This window comes from Syngnathus floridae, chromosome 10, assembly GCF_059516105.1.
Source record: "Syngnathus floridae isolate MCC-2025c chromosome 10, RoL_Sflo_1.0, whole genome shotgun sequence".
Taxonomy (NCBI): Eukaryota; Metazoa; Chordata; class Actinopteri; order Syngnathiformes; family Syngnathidae; genus Syngnathus; species Syngnathus floridae.
Genome location: NC_142422.1, coordinates 332,501 through 350,897, shown reverse-complemented (window position 1 = coordinate 350,897; position 18,397 = coordinate 332,501). Strand labels below are relative to the sequence as shown.

At 39.0% G+C, this 18,397-nt stretch overlaps 1 protein-coding gene and 2 long non-coding RNA genes across 9 annotated transcripts in view; all 3 read left to right on the top strand.

Moving 5' to 3' along the window:
* The first annotated feature begins 1,853 nt into the window (after window positions 1–1,853).
* Window positions 1,854–3,145, top strand: LOC148391506 (uncharacterized). The gene is made up of 3 exons (XR_015860956.1): window positions 1,854–2,185; window positions 2,264–2,355; window positions 2,436–3,145. It is a non-coding gene; the product is annotated as an uncharacterized LOC148391506 (long non-coding RNA).
* A 2,039-nt stretch (window positions 3,146–5,184) lies between these two features.
* LOC148391505 (uncharacterized) lies at window positions 5,185–7,730 on the top strand. The gene is made up of 5 exons (XM_088387097.1): window positions 5,185–5,188; window positions 5,258–5,858; window positions 5,932–6,014; window positions 6,085–7,112; window positions 7,366–7,730. Exons 1-4 carry the CDS (start codon window positions 5,185–5,187, stop codon window positions 6,156–6,158), a joined length of 762 nt encoding a protein of 253 aa, XP_088243223.1. The 3' UTR covers window positions 6,159–7,112; window positions 7,366–7,730.
* Window positions 7,731–10,860: 3,130 nt separating this feature from the next.
* Window positions 10,861–18,397, top strand: part of LOC148391504 (uncharacterized) — a 9,110-nt gene continuing 1,573 nt past the window's right edge. The window contains exons 1-5 of one of the 7 annotated variants that reach the window (XR_015861074.1): window positions 10,861–10,978; window positions 11,198–11,301; window positions 11,372–11,468; window positions 11,568–11,881; window positions 11,957–12,011. This is a non-coding gene — a long non-coding RNA (uncharacterized LOC148391504). Of the gene's footprint in view, window positions 10,979–11,077; window positions 11,131–11,197; window positions 11,469–11,563; window positions 11,882–11,956; window positions 12,012–18,397 lie in introns of those variants that run through there. The other 6 variants (XR_015861069.1, XR_015861068.1, XR_015861070.1 and 3 more) reach the window with 6 other exon arrangements.

Genomic DNA, 18,397 nt, shown 5'->3' with positions numbered 1-18,397 from the left:
CGGCACACCTTTTCATTGGAAAAAATCTCGAGGCACACCACCAACAAAAATCTGTTAAGTGTTACACCAGCTTCCATATTAAAATCAGTTCTATTACAACAAAAGACGTAAAGTTCTATTCCTGTATATGTATGGAGAGTAGAATAATTGAATAAAATAAATACAAAATATACTTTAAATTGTATTTCTTTTGCAAATGAAAGTGACAGTTTTTGGAAAAAGGTTTTAGACTAAGGAATAAAATATTGAACACCAACTCATATAACAATGTAAATCACATATATATATACATATTGTCTGGTGTTTTATTCCTTGTTTTTATTTTTGGGGGCATGAAAACAAAAATCTGACATTTGGTTTACTGCTTTATGACAATATGTGTACGTACACCTCATGGACATTTCAATAGGTACACTCCACGAGGTTAAAAAAAAAAAAAAAAAAGAATAAATAAATAAATTTTAAAAGCACATTTAGGTATGTGCTCACACCTGGGTTTGAACCAAGTTCTTCCAGAACATGAGCCCATGTCACTCACCAGTCGACTGGTTTGACCTGACAGCTAATGGTCGTCTGCACTGTTTTGTACTAGTGATGTGCATTCCAGTTAAGAACTCAATCTTTAGAATCGGTTCACTCACCCTAACCTCCTGATTGGCTGTTTGATGTGTGACGTCATTTGGACACGCCATTAGGTACACCGCCCTTTTCAAGTGTACCTAATAACAGGCCACTTTATGAGGGAAATGTCATGGTCAAAGGTCACAGGTGTCAAGCTCTAGTCCTCGGGACCGCGTTCCAACATGTTTTCCAAGATAATAAAGTGGCCACTTTATTAGGTACACTTGAAAATGGCGGTGTACCTAATGGAGTGTCCATGTGATTCCCTCGTTAAGCGCAGCTGCGTGAAAAGTTTTTGGTCACTTTCACGTTCCGGAGGAGCTAAAAGTTTTCCCGCAGGTGCACTTAACGAGGGAATCACACGGACACTCCATTAGGTACACCGCCCTTTTCAAGTGTACCTAATAACAGGCCACTTTGAGGGAAATGTCATGGTCAAAGGTCACAGGTGTCAAGCTCTAGTCCTCGGGACCGCGTTCCAACATGTTTTCCAAGATAATAAAGTGGCCACTTTATTAGGTACACTTGAAAATGGCGGTGTACCTAATGGAGTGTCCATGTGATTCCCTCGTTAAGCGCAGCTGCGTGAAAAGTTTTTGGTCACTTTCACGTTTCGGAGGAGCTAAAAGTTTTCCCGCAGGTGCACTTAACGAGGGAATCACACGGACACTCCATTAGGTACACCGTCCTTTTCAAGTGTACCTAATAACAGGCCACTTTATGAGGGAAATATCATGGTCAAAGGTCACAGGTGTCAAGCTCTAGTCCTCGGGGCCGCGTTCCAACATGTTTCCCAAGATTCCCTCGTTAAGTGCAGGTGCGTGAAAAGTCGTGTCATCGTGTTTGTCGTATCATTGTGTGTGTGTGTGTGTGTGTGTGTGTGTGTGTGTGTGTGTGTGTGTGTGTGTGTGTGTGTCACTACTGCAGTGTAGTGTTGGCTCGTGAGCGAACGATGGGTTCAAAAGAACGAATGTTTTCAGTGAACGAGAGTGAACGAAAAGATCTAAAGCTCTTTGTAGCCATGAGGGAAAAACTTGTGGTGGACCCGTTTGAAAATCATTGATTTGATATGACTCAAGAATTGTCTCTGTGCAACGGTGTGGTGTCTCTTAGCAACTGACTTCAAAATGAGTCCACGGGAGCACTGCAACGGCAGCAGAATTTCTGCAAGAACAATTCATTTTAGGATGAACTCTCGATACAAATATTTTCATTTGATTGAAGGCAATGGCGTTAACCACTCGACCAGAGCCTGCTCGGAAACCAAAGGAGATTTGGTCATATTGATAGGGTATCCTCCATCCAAACATGTTCGGTGTTGAAAGTTTCAACGGATAGTCCGAAGCAAGCCTTTCCACAGTAGTCACCATGACAGGCGACCACCTGGTGGCGTCAGTGTGCCGAGCGCCGTTAGACGATCAGGAGAAGAAGATCTGAATCGACGGATGTGACGTCAGGGCTTTAGGTCAATTGAAGACAGGTGTGCACGCTCAAGGGGAGTTATCATATGCAGGTGCCACCGAGCGCGGGCCGGCGGCGGCGGCGGCGGCGGACGGTTTCTCAGGTAAGCGAGCATGCTAGCAAATGTTTGTCGTCTCCTGCCGTTTCTCACGACGGCACGCTTTGTTGCTTTTTCTCACAGGCCTTTTTTTTCCAATTTATTTTGTTCGTCGCAGGATTGTCGTACTCTCGTGACTCGGCAACGTCACGTCCACCGCGACGGTGGGCCTGGAGGTAAATTGTAGGCCGCAGGCCATTTAGCCCGTGAGCAAATGTTTGCAGTTTCTTACGATGCCATTTATTATTTCTTGCAGGATTTTCGCTGTCTAGGGAGTGCTTGAGGTTTCGGCACGGCCCGACACGCCACAATCCACTTTGCGTCGCGTCGTTGCGCGTTTTGGTGGTATTTTAAATGTCTTTCGCGGTTGTTTTTTTTAATGCTGGCCAGTATTTTTTTCATTCGTCTGTCTGTAGACGGTTCGTCAATGACGCCGCCGATAAGCGCGTGTTTGTCTGACTATAGGAAATGTTAGTTTGACTCTAATCAGCTAAACCATTTTTTATTATTTTATATTATGCGTGTGCCATTTCTGTGTCATGCAAACTGGTGAATGCAACGTATATGTTAAGTCGTGTCAAAATCGGACCAAATCCATTCAAAGATGGCGCCCGCCCGCTCTCGTTCCGTTACGCAACAAACACTTGCGCGGGTTATTTTCTCCCGTTTTGCACGCCGCCAACCTGGATCATCTGTCCAATGTGAGGGGAGTTGATGAATGATGAAATTAAAATATGAATTATAATCCTGAATAATTATCATAATTTACTACAATATAAGTATATATATTTTTTCAAATGTAAAACGCTACTTAGAATGTATAAAATTAAAATATTAACTAATTTTGATAAATTATCATAACTTACTACAATATAATATTTTTTTTCAAATGTAAAACTCCTAGTATGTATAGTTGTTGGTAAAAAAATCATGCCATTGGCACTCGACTCAATGTCTATTTTTGTTGCAATCATTTGCTCGTCTTTTGTAGCACTAAAAACTGCCGCCCAGCCAGCATCCTTCTATACAAAGCAAGCAGGAGGCTCTTGAAGGAGCCCTTTCAGTGATGTTGAGGACACTGAGGAAGAGTAGTCCTAAATCAGGTGAAAACCTGTTTTTGTCAAGTTTCAACTTCCCAACACACAATGGTTGTCGAGTTTTAGCTTCCCAGCACACAATTAATGGCTGTCTGTGTTTTTGTAGGCTGCAAGAGGAGCCGAATGGGATAATTCCATATGAAAAGGCACAATGGCCTATCCAAAGGAGCGATGGCCTATCCAAAGGAGTGATGGCCTATCCAAAGGAGCGATGGCCTATCCAAAGGAGCAATGGCCTATCTAAAGGAGCCATGGCCTATCCAAAGGAGCCATGGCCTATTCAAAGGAGCCATGGCCTATTCAAAGGAGCCATGGCCGATCCAAAGGAGCAATGGCCTATCCAAAGGAGCAATGGCCTATCCAAAGGCGCAATGGCCTGTCCAAAGGCGCAATGGCCTGTCCAAAGGCGCAATGGCCTGTCCAAAGGCGCAATGGCCTGTCCAAAGGAGCAATGGCCTATCCAAAGGAGCAATGGCCTATCCAAAGGAGCAATGGCCTATCCAAAGGAGCAATGGCCTATCCAAAAGAGCAATGCCATATCCAAAAGAGCAATGCCATATCCAAAAGAGCAATGCTATATCAAGTCAAGAATAAAGCAACACGCTGCAAAAGTCAACATGTGCGGATCATGTGCCCAGGAGGGGGCAGTGTGGTTGCCTTTGGTTATGGGTGCACGACGGAAAGGTTGCAGGTGTGGCCAGTGTTTGGGGCTCTGATGGTTGGTCTTGCTTAAGAGGTGTGCTGTGGTTGTGGCTTGTCTGGATCCAGCGTTGTCTTGTGCTTTGTTGCCATTGACGGCTCACTTGGGGGAGGACGTGGTTACGCGGACGGAGACAAAACGAAACTTTGATGTGGATCCGAATGTTCAATTTTGCCATATGTGTACCATTTTGTGTCTTTTTCTAACCTGCCACTGTTGTACTTGCTGCATTCTTTGTTCTCCCCCTTCGGTGTAGGGCGGCGTTGGAGCGAGCCGATCCCGAATGTCCAATTTTGCAATTTGACTTGTACCATTTTGTCTTTTTCTAACCTGCCACTGTTGCCCTAACCTACCACCACTGTGGTACTTGCGTTCTTTGTTCTCCCCTAGGTGTAGGACAGCATTGGAGCGAGACAGTAGCATTTAGTCTTTTTCTAACCTACCGCTGTCGTGCTTGAATCTAAGCTGTGTCCTTTGTTCTCTAGGTGAGGGGGCGGTGTTTGGGCGAGCGGGTCCACGAGGTAGACATAGTGATGCGAGCAGCGCCCAACTCAGTGCATGTTCTGCCATTTGCAGGCCGGACGGAAAAGGGGGGGAGGCGCACGGCCCCATCCGACCGGGCGACGCTCACCAATAGTAGCTAGCCGCTGTGATCAAGTAAGCAAGTGACTGACAACTTGGGGTGCTCTTTGAGTTTCTAACATTTGTTTCTGTTTCTGCAGATGGCGACTGGGATGTGACACGATCTGATCAGAGGTGAACGGACCGCTGTGGCATCGCTCTGAAGTCGCCGAGTTGTGAGGGAGACCTGCTTCCCTGGAGGCGTCGACCTGCGCAGCTTCAACGTGTGAAATGGATTTTTTTTTTTTTTTTTTTTTTTTAATTACACCAGCGGTGTCCCAATGTCTGCTTGAGGGCTGCATACTGAAACAAATTCAGAATTCTTTGACGCAAATTCATTAAATCAATCACGAAATGTTGCCATTGATATTTAGTGCTACAAAGCAGTGTCGTGTTCAGTCGTGTGGTGTGTTGATCAAGTTGCCCCGAGGCTGCCATTTGGACACCAATGGTGACGTGTGTAGGGCTGCACGTGTATTGGAAAACTGCCATATGGTGGTCTAGGTTATTAACATGCACTTTAAGACCGCAAAGATTTGTTTTTTCATGTCTCAAATGAAACATGTTTTCTTGCCTAACTATTTGTAATGAGTTAAGACGATAAGTCATTGATGTAAGTTAAAGTTAACTCATCTAACTGATCTCATTGCGATCAAATAGTTAACCTCCATCAGAGAATTTTGCACAACTTGCCTCAATGCAGTGGTCTGGCCCAATACTGCCATATCATTGATTTTCCAAAATGTTGTGCAGCCCTCATTGAGTGCCAAACGCGCAGCGACGGCAAGCGACCGCGCAGCGACGGCAAGCGACCGCGCAGCGACTGCAAGCGCAAGCGACCGCGCAGCGACGGCAAGCGCAAGCGACCGCGCAGCGACGGCAAGCGCAAGCGACCGCGCAGCGACGGCAAGCGCAAGCGACCGCGCAGCGACGGCAAGCGCAAGCGACCGCGCAGCGACGGCAAGCGCAAGCGACCGCGCAGCGACGGCAAGCGCAAGCGACCGCGCAGCGACGGCAAGCGCAAGCGACGGCAAGCGCAAGCGACTGCGCAAGCGACGGCAAGCGCAAGCGACGGCGCAGCGAGACTTTTGTGCTTGTCTTGCAAGGTGGAAGAGACGATGTATGAAACGAAGAGCCGGTGGATGGAGGCCACCAGACCCGCGATTGGTGAGCGGGGTGCAAAGGAAGGAATCACCCAAAAAAAGCAGTCGCCAAGTGTTGAAGAGGAGCCTGATGCACGACTGGCCAAGGCTGGCCAGAGGTGGTAGTGACATGGCAATCCAATATGCAACACTTGTTAGTTTTAATATGATTTCCTTATTTTTGCCGTTCAGGGTTGCCAGGGCGGCGGATGGGACGAGCACCAGCCTGCACCGAGAGGGACTGGGCTGCACCCACAAGACCAGGGAGGGGGCAGGTAATGAGTACGTTGACAGAAGTGAACCGCATGCAACTGAGTGCCGTTTGTCTTTTTGCACTTGTGCGAGGCGAAAGAAGAGTCCAACACCGGCCGGAGCAGACCCGGACCTTGGCCCGTGACGAGCGGCCCACACGAGACTGATGGGTGCAGATGCAGCCAGCGTTTCAGGGGAGTATGACTTTGTTTTTTCTTTTGTGCTTTCCCTACCCCTGTCTGTTTAAATAGGGTAACTAGTAGCACGCACGGGCATTTGGGTTGCTGTGACCCTCTAGATACGAATCGGCAAAGTAGACACCCCCTGCCTGCCTCCCTCCCCCCTTCCCTTCCCCTCTCTCTCTCTCGCTCTCTCTCGCTCTCTGTCGCTCTCTCTCTCTCTCGCTCTCTCGCTCTCTTTCTCCACCGCGCCCGGCAGTACCTGCATGGCCTGGTGCACTCAGAATGGAACGTGGCTATACCTTGCCCTTTGTGGAATACCAGGGTATAATGTCTGCCAGACTGGGTCCCAGTGTCGTCGACGGTGTCGAGGACAAGGAGCTTCTCCGTGACGCTCTCCGTGACGTCGCGTTTTCCTCTTTTTTTCCTCTTGGGGCCAAGCCAGCTCTACTCAGGGGGAACTGGGCGGTTGCGCTTAAGTGCGCACCAAAGCCTCTTCTCATCTCCTCTCGCCCTCTCGCCCTCTCTCTCTCTCTCTCTCTCTCTCTCTCTCTCTCTCTCTCTCTCTCTCTCTCTCTCTCTGTCTCTCTCTCTCTGTCTCTCTCTCTCTGTCTCTCTCTCTCTGTCTCTCTCTCTCTGTCTCTCTCTCTCTGTCTCTCTCTCTCTCTCTCTCTCCCCCCCCCCCTCCCCTCCCTCCCTCCCTCCCTTTTTGTAAGGGGTTAAACCCGGTAACCCGGATCGCTCCAATCCGACATGCGCCAGCCCGTGCGTGCCGCTAGTTACCTGATTCAAACTTACCTTAGTCAAGGTTGGGGGGCTGCTAGTGGAATTTTTCCCCTTGCCAAAACCAACACAATATGTCTGCCTTTCAGGATTGCTGGGGCACTGGATCGGACGAGTGCCTGCACAGAGGGGGACTGGACAGGACCGCGAGACCAGAGGGTAATAATAAAAAACTTTATTTGTAGAGCACCTTTCATACAAGAAATGCAGCTCAAAGCACTTTACAACAAAGAAATTATAAGCATTGAATTCTTCATATAGGAACAGACATAAAAAGAAAACAAAAACATTCATGTGTGCATACGCTATTAATAAAGGGAGCTTAAAATAGGAGCAAGCTTTAATAGACAGGTAATGAGTACGTCCACAGAAGTGAACCGCATGCAACAGAGTGCCGTTTTTCTTTTTGCAGTGGCACGAGGCGGAGGATGAGTCCAAACGTCGAATACCGGCCGGGGGGGAGCCAACCTTCGCCCGTGATGAGCGGCCGACACGAGACGGACGGGTGCGGATGCGGCGAGGGCAAAGCGCCCAGCCAGCATTTAAGGAGAGTATGACTGCGTTTTTTCTTTTGTCCTTTCTTTCCTTCCCTCCCTCCACTTTTTCACTGGGTGTGCACACTGGCTGTCTGCATGATGCCTCTTTCTTTCTCTCTCAGCGCCGCGTCATTTTGCAATATTGTTGTTTTACTGTTGTTTTTTTAATCATGAAATGAACTGTTTGTACTGTAATTGTGTGTGTGTGTACCACTGAACTGCAATTAAACTGTGAACTGAATTCAAGTGGTCCATTTTAAACATTGGCATTGGCAGTCTATCGCGCATACAAACTGGAATCATTTGAGACATTCTCAATGACAAGACAATTGTAAAGTTAGGCTGAAACAAAATTGACTTGTTAAATATGCAGTGTCAGGCTTTTTATTTATGTTTTTAACTACACAAAGAAAAGCTGCATGCATTCTAAATTGTTGACAAAAGCCAAGTAGCCAGACACCCATAGATGCAAACGACAAGTGTACAAACGGTCTCCGTTGCGATCAGTAAGTCATCTTTGGCAACCCTGCTTTAAAATGGCCACCGAACTCAGAATCTTGCAGAATGTTGGTACATTTTTCTGTACGAGTAAAAGCTGTTTTAATGTGGTCAGAGACATTTTTCGTTTTGTTTTGAATCGTCATGCATCATGTGGGCATTCTTGTGAATAAAATCAACAGTGGTGTGTTTGCTTCCTGTTGGTGGTCTTGTAAATAACGTCAACTTTGGTGTCATCATTCGCGATGTGCCTCAACCGATGGTGCATCTCTTGAATGTGAAACTTCTTGCATGTTTTGTTGCAGGGCTTGGCGTTGCCATTGGCTGTCCGACTACAAAGAAGGCTGCTGCTGTCCAGTCCAGGTTGCTGCTATAGTGAATTTAATGTATAAACATAGCGTGTAACTTCCAGGACCTTAGCTTTCAATTCAAAGCAGTTGCGTAACTACACGGCCAGCCTCGGTACATGTACTGGGGGGTACCACTTTTCAAGGACTTTTCAAACTGAACTTTGACGTGGAGCTGAATGTCCAATTTTGCCATACGACTTGTACCATTGTGTATCTTTTTCAAATTCCACTGCAGACCTCAATCGGAAATCAAATTAAGGGGGTTTTTATTTCAAAGTTTGTGCCCCTAGTTGTCTATGTACAATAAAAGAGTCGAGCACGAACTTATCGATGCTGCACTTGCAGCTTTTTTTAAATAGTAATTAAAAGGTCGAATTTCCTCCAATATATAGTTTTAAAAAATGTTACTGAATGGGTGAAACGTATGAGAGTTTAAAAAATAAATACAATTAAAAAAAGGCTTGTGGAACTTTTGTTAGCACTGTAGTGCCAGCAAGGGGGGGCTGGGCAGGGTGGTGGGCGACTGTTCCATAAAAAAGAAATGATCAGACATGTATACATTATGGCACAAGTCCTGCACAACTTGATGTATGCTTCAAGAATGTACATTAACATTATGATTTGTTTATTGAATTGAATTACATCAAAATTATATCTGTCTGTGGAAATATGAAATATGGTGATGTCTAAAATCAGTCCATCCCTTCACTTTGCTATTGTCTTCTTTCCCCTCTGAAGGTTTTTATAGATACTGATGATGGTGTTACAAATACTTTCATGTACAGTGTAAATCCCCTTCAAGGAAATTTAATTTATATACGTGTGTATATATATGATAAATCTGAATCTAATGGTGACCTCAAGTGTTTTTAAATATTTCCATCTGTTAATTTCCTTTGGGCCGAGCCCCCTCCGGCCTGCACCTGTAAACTCCATCATAATACATTTCCAAGCTATGTAAAAATGAAAAAATATTGCCATTTACTGCCATATTGCAGGTGCGGGAAAAGTTTTTGGTCACTTTCACGTTCCGCAGGAGCTAAAAGTTTTCCCGCAGGTGCACTTAACGAGGGAATCACACGGACACTCCATTAGGTACACCGCCCTTTTCAAGTGTACCTAATAACAGGCCACTTTATGAGGGAAATATCCTGGTCAAAGGTCACAGGTGTCAAGCTCTAGTCCTCGGGGCCGCGTTCCAACATGTTTCCCAAGATTCCCTCGTTAAGTGCAGGTGCGTGAAAAGTCGTGTCATCGTGTTTGTCGTATCATTGTGTGTGTGTGTGTGTGTGTGTGTGTATCACTACTGCAGTGTAGTGTTGGCTCGTGAGTGAACGATGGGTTCAAAAGAACGAATGTTTTCAGTGAACGAGAGTGAACGAAAAGATCTAAAGATCTTTGTAGCCATGAGGGAAAAACTTGTTTGGACCCGTTTGAAAATCATTGATTTGATATGACTCAAGAATTGTCTCTGTGCAACGGTGTGGTGTTTCTTAGCAACTGACTTGAAAATGAGTCCACGGGAGCACTGCAACGGTGGCAGAATTTTTGCAAGAACAATTCATTTTAGGATGAACTCTCGATACAAATATTTTCATTTGATTGAAGGCAATGGCGTGAACCACTCGACCAGAGCTCTTGCTGTGCTTAGGGTTTGTGTTAGGCTTGCTCTCGCTTTTGCTGTGCTTAGGGTTAGGCTTGCTTATGCAACCAAATCACCTCAGTTGTTTATCACTTCCTCTGATATTTTTGAACTTACCGTAATTTTCGGACTGTAAGTCGCACCGGAGTATAAGTGAGCAGCAGGGGGGGGCCCCATTTCAACCCCTTCCACTGAGTGCCAAGCAGGGAAGAAATGGGTACCATTGTTATAGTCACTGGTATGACTCGGCAGGGGTTTGAACCCACAACCTCCCAGTCTCAGGGCGGACACTCTCCTCTTAGGCCACTGAGCTGGTAAACACTTGTGTCGTAGTATAACACTTATAGTCGTTTTTAAATAACGTGTATACCTATATACGCCTAAATATTGTCATCCAATATATCTACTGCTGGTTTGAAATTTGCTTTTGATATTATTATTTTTAATATTTATGTTAAAACGTGTCTGGCGTCTTATTCCTTGTTTTTATATTCGCCAATTAAAACATAAAAATCAGACATTTTATATGACAATATGTGTAGGTACACTACACGAGGTTAAAAAAAAAAAAGAGAATAAATAAATAAAGGGTTAATTGCACAACAAAAGCACGTTTACAAATATACAATACAAATATACTCGATACAAATATTTTCATTTGATTGAAGGCAATGGCATTAACCACTCGACCAGAGCCTGCTCGGGAACCAAAGGAGATTTGGTCATATTGATAGGGTATCCTCCATCCAAACATGTTAGGTGTTGAAAGTTTCAACGGATAGTCCGAAGCAAGCCTTTCCACAGTAGTCACCATGACAGGCGACCACCTGGTGGCGTCAGTGTGCCGAGTGCCGTTGGACGATCAGGAGAAGAAGATTTGAATCGACGGATGTGACGTCAGGGCTTTAGGTCAATTGAAGACAGGTGTGCTCGCTCAAGGGGAGTTATCATATGCAGGTGCCACCGAGCGCGGGCCGGCGGCGGCGGACGGTTTCTCAGGTAAGCGAGCATGCTAGCAAATGTTTGTCGTCTTTGTCGTTTAAAAAAAAAATCCTCTTTTAATATTCATGATTTCCTTATTTCTTAAAACTGACCAAATTTAAACGGATGTCTTCCTTTAGTCCAGCTCGTTCCAGCGGCATTGGTCTTGTGTATGTATGATTTTGTGTGTGTTTTTTTAATAACGTTTTCATACTTTATTTTATTGTATGTAAATAGCTGTTAGTCACGTGACCCAATGTGGAGGTACTTGTGGGCGGGGCCTGCTAAAAGACCAACTACGGAAGCTCCCCAAGTACTGATGTGCATTCCAGTTCTTTTAGGTGAACTGAATCTTTAGAATCTCTTTGAACGAATCGTTCACTCACGAGCCAACACTATTTGGGTTTTCAGTCTTGAGGTGAGCGTTGGTTGCCCTTCTGTCACTGTCATGGACACGAGTCTTTGGTCAAGTGGTAAACGTCATTGCCTCTAACACGATGGAACCATGGTTCGGGACCCGACCTTACCCGCGAGCTGTGCTTTGTCGATTTTCACTCACTTCTGCATAAAGTTTGTGACTTTTTTTTTTTTTTTTTTTTGAAGGCAGGTTTCAGTCTTGCCTGTCGGAGAGGTGGGCGTGGTCAAGCCAATTTCAGTTGCGCTGTGATTGGTCAGACTGAATTTGGGCAGAGGTAGGAGGCGGGCAAAGTGGCACTTAGGTTTTTGAAGGCAGTTTTCAGTCTTGAGGTGAGCGACAGGTGCAACCGCCCGCGTGTGAAGTGGCCTGTCACGTGGTACGCTAGTGTGCAAAGCACCATTGGACGAGCAGGCGAGGAAGATTTGAATTGACGGATGTGACGTCATGTCTTCGGGTGTTGTCAAATACCGGTGCAATCACCCGCGCAGCGGGCGGTTTCTCAGGTAAGCTAACATGCTAGGAAATGTTTGTCGTTCATTGGCGTTTCTCACGACGGACGCCTTGTTTGTTTGTTGCAGGATTCAAGGCGAGTTATCAAATGCAGGCGCCACCGACCGTGTGGCGGTTTCTCGGGTAAGCTATCAAATGTTTGTCGTTCATTGCCGTTTCTCACGACGGACGCCTTGTTTGTTTGATGCGAACAAATATCTTGAAAATCTTTTCACACTCGTCCCGGCCACCGCGACTGTCGTTTTGCCGCTACAGTATTTCAAACCTCTTTGGCGTTGTGTTTCGTCAAATTAACAATGTTGCATTACATATAGTGTGCTATTTCCGTGTTATGCAAACTGATGAATGTGACAAATTTGTTACGTCATGTTCAAATCTATTCCAAGATGGCGCCCGCCCGCCCGCCTTCCGTTATGCAACAAACATTTGCGAGCGTGATTTTCTCCCGTTTAGTCGACTGCTCGATTCATGCCGACATTTTTGAGTGAGTTGATGGATGATAAAATTAAATTATTATAATTCGGATACTTTTGTAATTATTATAACTCATTACAATATACTGATAATTGTATACATATTTTAAATATCAAACTGGAGTTGGTATGTGTAATTGTTGCAAAAATATCATGCCATTGCCACTCTACTCAATGTCTATAATTGTAACTCCCAGATGCAGAGCAAATAGTATGGTATGATATTGTATGGTATTGTATTGTATGTATTGTATTGTATGCATTGTGTGTATGGTAGCGTATGGCAGGGTATTGTATGTGTTCTATGTCAATCCATCCATCCGTCCGTCCACCCACCCGTCCATCCAACCCATCCACCCACCCACCCACCCACCCATCCAACCCATCCAGCCACCCACCCATCCAACCCATCCACCCGTCCATCCAACCCATCCACCCACCCATCCAACCCATCCACCCACCCATCCACCCACCCATCCATCCACCCAGCCACCCATCCATCCAGCCACCCAGCCATCCACCGCTTATCCGGACGTCGGATTGCGGCGGCAGCAGCTTTAGGAGGGACTCCCAGACTTTCCTCTCTCCAGCCACTTCATCCAGCTCAACCCAGGAAATCCCAAGATTTGTATGTATTGTTTGTTTTGTTGTTTTTTGTTTTGTTGTTTTTTGTTTTGTTTTTCTTGTTTTGTTTTTTGTTTTGTATCTATTGTATTGTATGTATTGTATTGTATGTATTGTATTGTATGTATTGTATTATATGTATTGTATGTATTGTATGTATTGTTTTTTTTTTGTTTTTTGGGGTTTTTTTTTGGTTTTGGTTTTTTTTGTATGTATTGTATTGTATGTATTGTATTGTATGTATTTTTTTGTTTTGTTTTTTGTTTTTTTTGTATTGTATGTATTGTATGTATGTATTGTTTTGTATTGTTTGTTTTGTTTTGTTTTGTTTTTTGTTTTGTATGTCTTGTATGTATTGTATGTATCGTATTGTATGTAATTGTATGTATTGTATTATGTATTGTATGTATTGTATTGTATGTATTATTTTATTTTTATTTTTTTGTTTTTTGTTTTGTTTTGTTTTTTGTTTTGTATGTACTGTATGTATTGTATTGTGTGTATTGTATGTATTGTTTTGTTTTTGTTTTCTTTTTTTTTTTGTATTGTATGTATGTATTGTATTGTATGTATTGTATTGTATTGTATTGTATGTATTGTATGTATTGTATGTATTGTATTGTATGTATTGTTTTTTTTGGTTGTGTTTTTGGTTTTTTTGTTTTGTATGTATTGTATTGTATGTATTGTATTGTATGTATTGTATGTATTTTTTTTTTTTTTTTTTTTGTATTGTATGTATTGTATGTATTGTTTTTTTGTTTTTTTTTGTTTTGTATGTATTGTATTGTGTGTATTGTATTGTATTGTGTGTATTGTATTGTATGTATTGTTTTTTGTTGGGTTTTTTTGTTTTTTTTTGGTTTTTTTGCATTGTATGTATTGTATTGTGTATTGTATTGTATTGTATGTATTGTTTTTTGTTGGGTTTTTTTGTTTTGTTTTTTTGTTTTTTTTGCATTGTATGTATTGTATGTATGTATGTATTGTATTGTATGTATTGTATGTATTGTATGTCTGTATTGTATGTATTGTATGTATTGTATGTGTTTGTATTGTATGTATTGTATTGTATGTATTGTATGTATGTATTGTATGTATGTATTGTATGTGTTGTATGTATTGTATGTGTTGTATGTGTTTCTATTGTATGTATTGTATTGTATGTATTGTATTGTATGTATTGTATGTATTGTATTGTTTGTATTGTATGTATTGTTTTTTTTGTTTTTTTTTGCATTGTATGTATTGTATTGTATGTATTGTATGTATTGTATGTATTGTATTGTATGTATTGTATTGTATTGTATTGTATTGTATTGTATGTATTGTATTGTATGTATTGTATGTATTGTATGTATTGTTTTTTGTTTTTTCTTTTGTATGTATTGTGTGTATTGTATTGTATGTATTGTATGTATTGTTTTGTTTTTTGTTTTGTTTTTTGTTTTTTTTGTTTTGTATGTATTGTGTGTATTGTATTGTATTGTATGTATTGTTTTGTTTTTTGTTTTGTTTTTTTTGTTTTGTTTTCTTTTTTGTTTTGTTTTTTGTTTTTTTGTATTGTAATTATTGTATGTATTGTATTGTATTGTATGTATGTATTGTATGTATTGTATTGTATTTGTATTGTATTGTTTGTATTGTATTGTTTGTATTGTATTGTTTGTATTGTATTGTTTGTATGTATTGTTTGTATGTATTGTATTGTATGTATTGTTTGTATTGTATTGTTTGTATGTATTGTTTGTATTGTATGTATTGTATTGTTTGTTTTGTTTTTTGTGTTTTGTTTTTTGTTCACCCATCCACCCACCCATCCACCCACCCACCCATCCACCCACCCATCCAGCCAGCCTCCCAGCCATCCACCGCTTATCCGGACGTCGGATTTTTTTGTATTGTATGTATGTATTGTTTTGTTTTGTTTTTGGTTTGTTGTTTTTTGTTTTGTTTTGTTTTTTGTTTTGTATGTATTGTATGTATGTATTGTATGTTTCGTATTGTATCGTATTGTATTGTATGTATTGTATGTCTTGTATTGTATGTATTGTATTGCATTGTATTGTATGTATTGTATTGTATGTATTGTATGTATTGTATTGTATGCATTGTATTGTATGTATGTATTTTTTATTTTTTGTTTTTTTTTGGTTGTGTTTTTGGTTTTTTTGTTTTGTTTGTATTGTTTTGTATGTATTGTGTGTATTGTATTGTATGTATTGTTTTGTTTTGTTTTTTGTTTTGTATGTATTGTATGTATTGTTTTTTTGTTTTTTTTGTTTTTTGTTTTGTATGTATTGTATTGTGTGTATTGTATTGTATGTATTGTTTTTTGTTGGGTTTTTTTGTTTTGTTTTTTTTGTTTTTTTTGCATTGTATGTATTGTATTGTATGTATTGTATGTATGTATTGTTTGTATTGTATTGTATGTATTGTATTGTATGTATTGTATGTATTGTATTGTATTGTATTGTATTGTATTGTATTGTATGTATTGTATGTATTGTATTGTAATGTATTGTATGTATTGTATTGTATGTATTGTTTGTATTGTATGTATTGTTTGTATTGTATGTATTGTTTGTAATGTATGTATTGTATTGTTTGTATTGTATGTATTGTATTGTTTGTATTGTATGTATTGTTTTTTTTTTTGTTTTGTTTTTTGTTTTGTATGTATTGTGTGTATTGTATTGTATGTATTGTTTTGTTTTTTGTTTTGTATGTATTGTATGTATTGTGTGTATTGTATTGTATGTATTGGTTTTTTTTTGTTTGTTTTTTTTGTTTTGTTTTCTTTTTTGTTTTCTTTTTTGTTTTTTTGTATTGTATGTATTGTATGTATGTATTGTATTGTTTGTATTGTATGTATTGTTTTTTGTTTTTTTTTGTTTTGTTTTTTGTTTTGTATGTATTGTGTGTATTGTATTGTATGTATTGTTTTGTTTTGTTTTTTGTTTTGTATGTATTGTATGTATTGTGTATTGTATTGTATGTATTGTTTTTTTTTTGTTTGTTTTTTTTGTTTTGTTTTGTTTTTTGTTTTTTTGTATTGTATGTATTGTATGTATGTATTGTATTGTTTGTATTGTATGTATTGTATTGTATGTATTGTATGTATTGTATTATACGTATTGTATGTATTGTATTGTATGTATTGTATTGTTTTTTTGTTGTTTTTTTTTGGTTGTGTTTTTGTTTTTTTTGTTTTGTATGTATTGTATTGTATGTATTGTAATGTATTGTATGTATTGTATGTATTTTTTTTTTGTTTTTTTTTGTATTGTATGTATTGTATGTATTGTTTTTTTGTTTTTTTTTTGTTTTTTGTTTTGTATGTATTGTATTGTGTGTATTGTATTGTATTGTATTGTATGTATTGTTTTTTGTTGGGTTTTTTTGTTTTGTTTTTTGTTTTTTTTGCATTGTATGTATTGTATTGTGTGTATTGTATTGTATTGTATGTATTGTTTTTTTGTTTTGTTTTTTTTGCATTGTATGTATTGTATTGTGTGTATTGTATTGTATTGTATTGTATGTATTGTTTTTTTGTTGGGTTTTTTTGTTTTGTTTTTTTTGTTTTTTTTGCATTGTATGTATTGTATTGTATGTATTGTATTGTATTGTCTGTATTGTATGTATTGTATTGTATGTATGTATTGTATGTATTGTATGTATTGTATTGTATGTATTGTATTGTATGTATTGTATTGTATGTATTGTATTGTTTGTATTGTATTGTATGTATTGTTTTGTATGTATTGTATTGTATGTATTGTATTGTATGTATGTATTGTATGTATGTATTGTATGTATTTTTTTGTTTTTTTTTGTTTTGTTTTTTGTTTTGTATGTATTGTATGTATTGTGTGTATTGTATTGTATGTATTGTTTTGTTTTGTTTTTTGTTTTGTATGTATTGTATGTATTGTGTGTATTGTATTGTATTGTATTGGTTTTTTTTTTTGTTTGTTTTGTTTTCTTTTTTGTTTTGTTTTTTTGTATTGTATGTATTGTATGTATGTATTGTATTGTATTGTATGTTTGTATTGTATTGTATTTGTGTTGTATTTGTTTGTATGTATTGTTTGTATGTATTGTATTGTATTGTTTGTATGTATTGTTTGTATTGTATGTATTGTATTGTTTGTTTTGTTTTTTGTGTTTTGTTTTTTGTTCACCCATCCACCCACCCATCCATCCACCCACCCACCCATCCATCCACCCATCCATCCAGCCACCCATCCAGCCAGCCACCCAGCCATCCACCGCTTATCCGGACGTCGGATTTTTTTGTATTGTATGTATTGTATGTATGTATTGTTTTTTTTTTTTTTTGGTTTGTTGTTTTGTTTTGTTTTTTGTTTTGTATGCATTGTATGTATTGTATTGTATCGTATTGTATCGTATTGTATCGTATGTATTGTATGTCTTGTATTGTATGTATTGTATTGCATTGTATTGTATGTATTGTATTGTATGCATTGTATTGTATGTATTTTTTATTTTTTGTTTTGTTTTGTTTTTTGTTTTGTATGTACTTTATGTATTGTATTGTGTATTGTATTGTATGTATTGTTTTGTTTTTTGTTTTGTTTTCTTCTTTTTTTTTGTTTTTTTGTATTGTATGTATTGTATGTATTGTATTGTATTGTATTGTATGTATTGTATGTATTGTATGTATTGTTTGTATTGTATTGTATTGTTTGTATTGTTTGTATTGTATTGTTTGTATTGTTTGTATTGTATTGTTTGTATTGTATTGTTTGTATGTATTGTATGTATTGTTTGTATGTATTGTTTGTATGTATTGTATTGTATGTATTGTTTGTATGTATTGTTTGTATGTATTGTTTGTATTGTATTGTATGTATTGTATTGTATGTATTGTATTGTATGTATTGTATTGTATGGTATGGTATTGTATGTATGGTATTGTATGTATGGTATTGTATGTATGGTATTGTTTGTATTGTATTTGTATTGTATTGTTTGTATGTATTGTTTGTATGTATTGTTTGTATGTATTGTATGTATTGTATTGTTTGTCTTGTATTGTTTGTCTTGTATTGTATGTATTGTATTGATTGTATTGATTGTATTGATTGTATTGATTGTATTGTATTGTATGTATTGTATGTATTGTATTGTTTGTTTTGCTTTTGGTTTTTTTTGTTTGTATTGTATGTATTGTATTGTATGTATTTTTCGTTTTTTGTTTTGTATGTATTGTATTGTATGTATTGTTTTGTTTTTTTTGTTTTTTTCATTTGTTTTTTCTTTTTTGTTTTGTATGTATTGTATGTATTGTATTGTATTGTATGTATTGTTCGTTCTGTATTGTTTGTTTTTCTTTTTTTATGTTTTGTTTTGTTTTTTGTTTTGTATGTATTGTATTGTATGTATTGT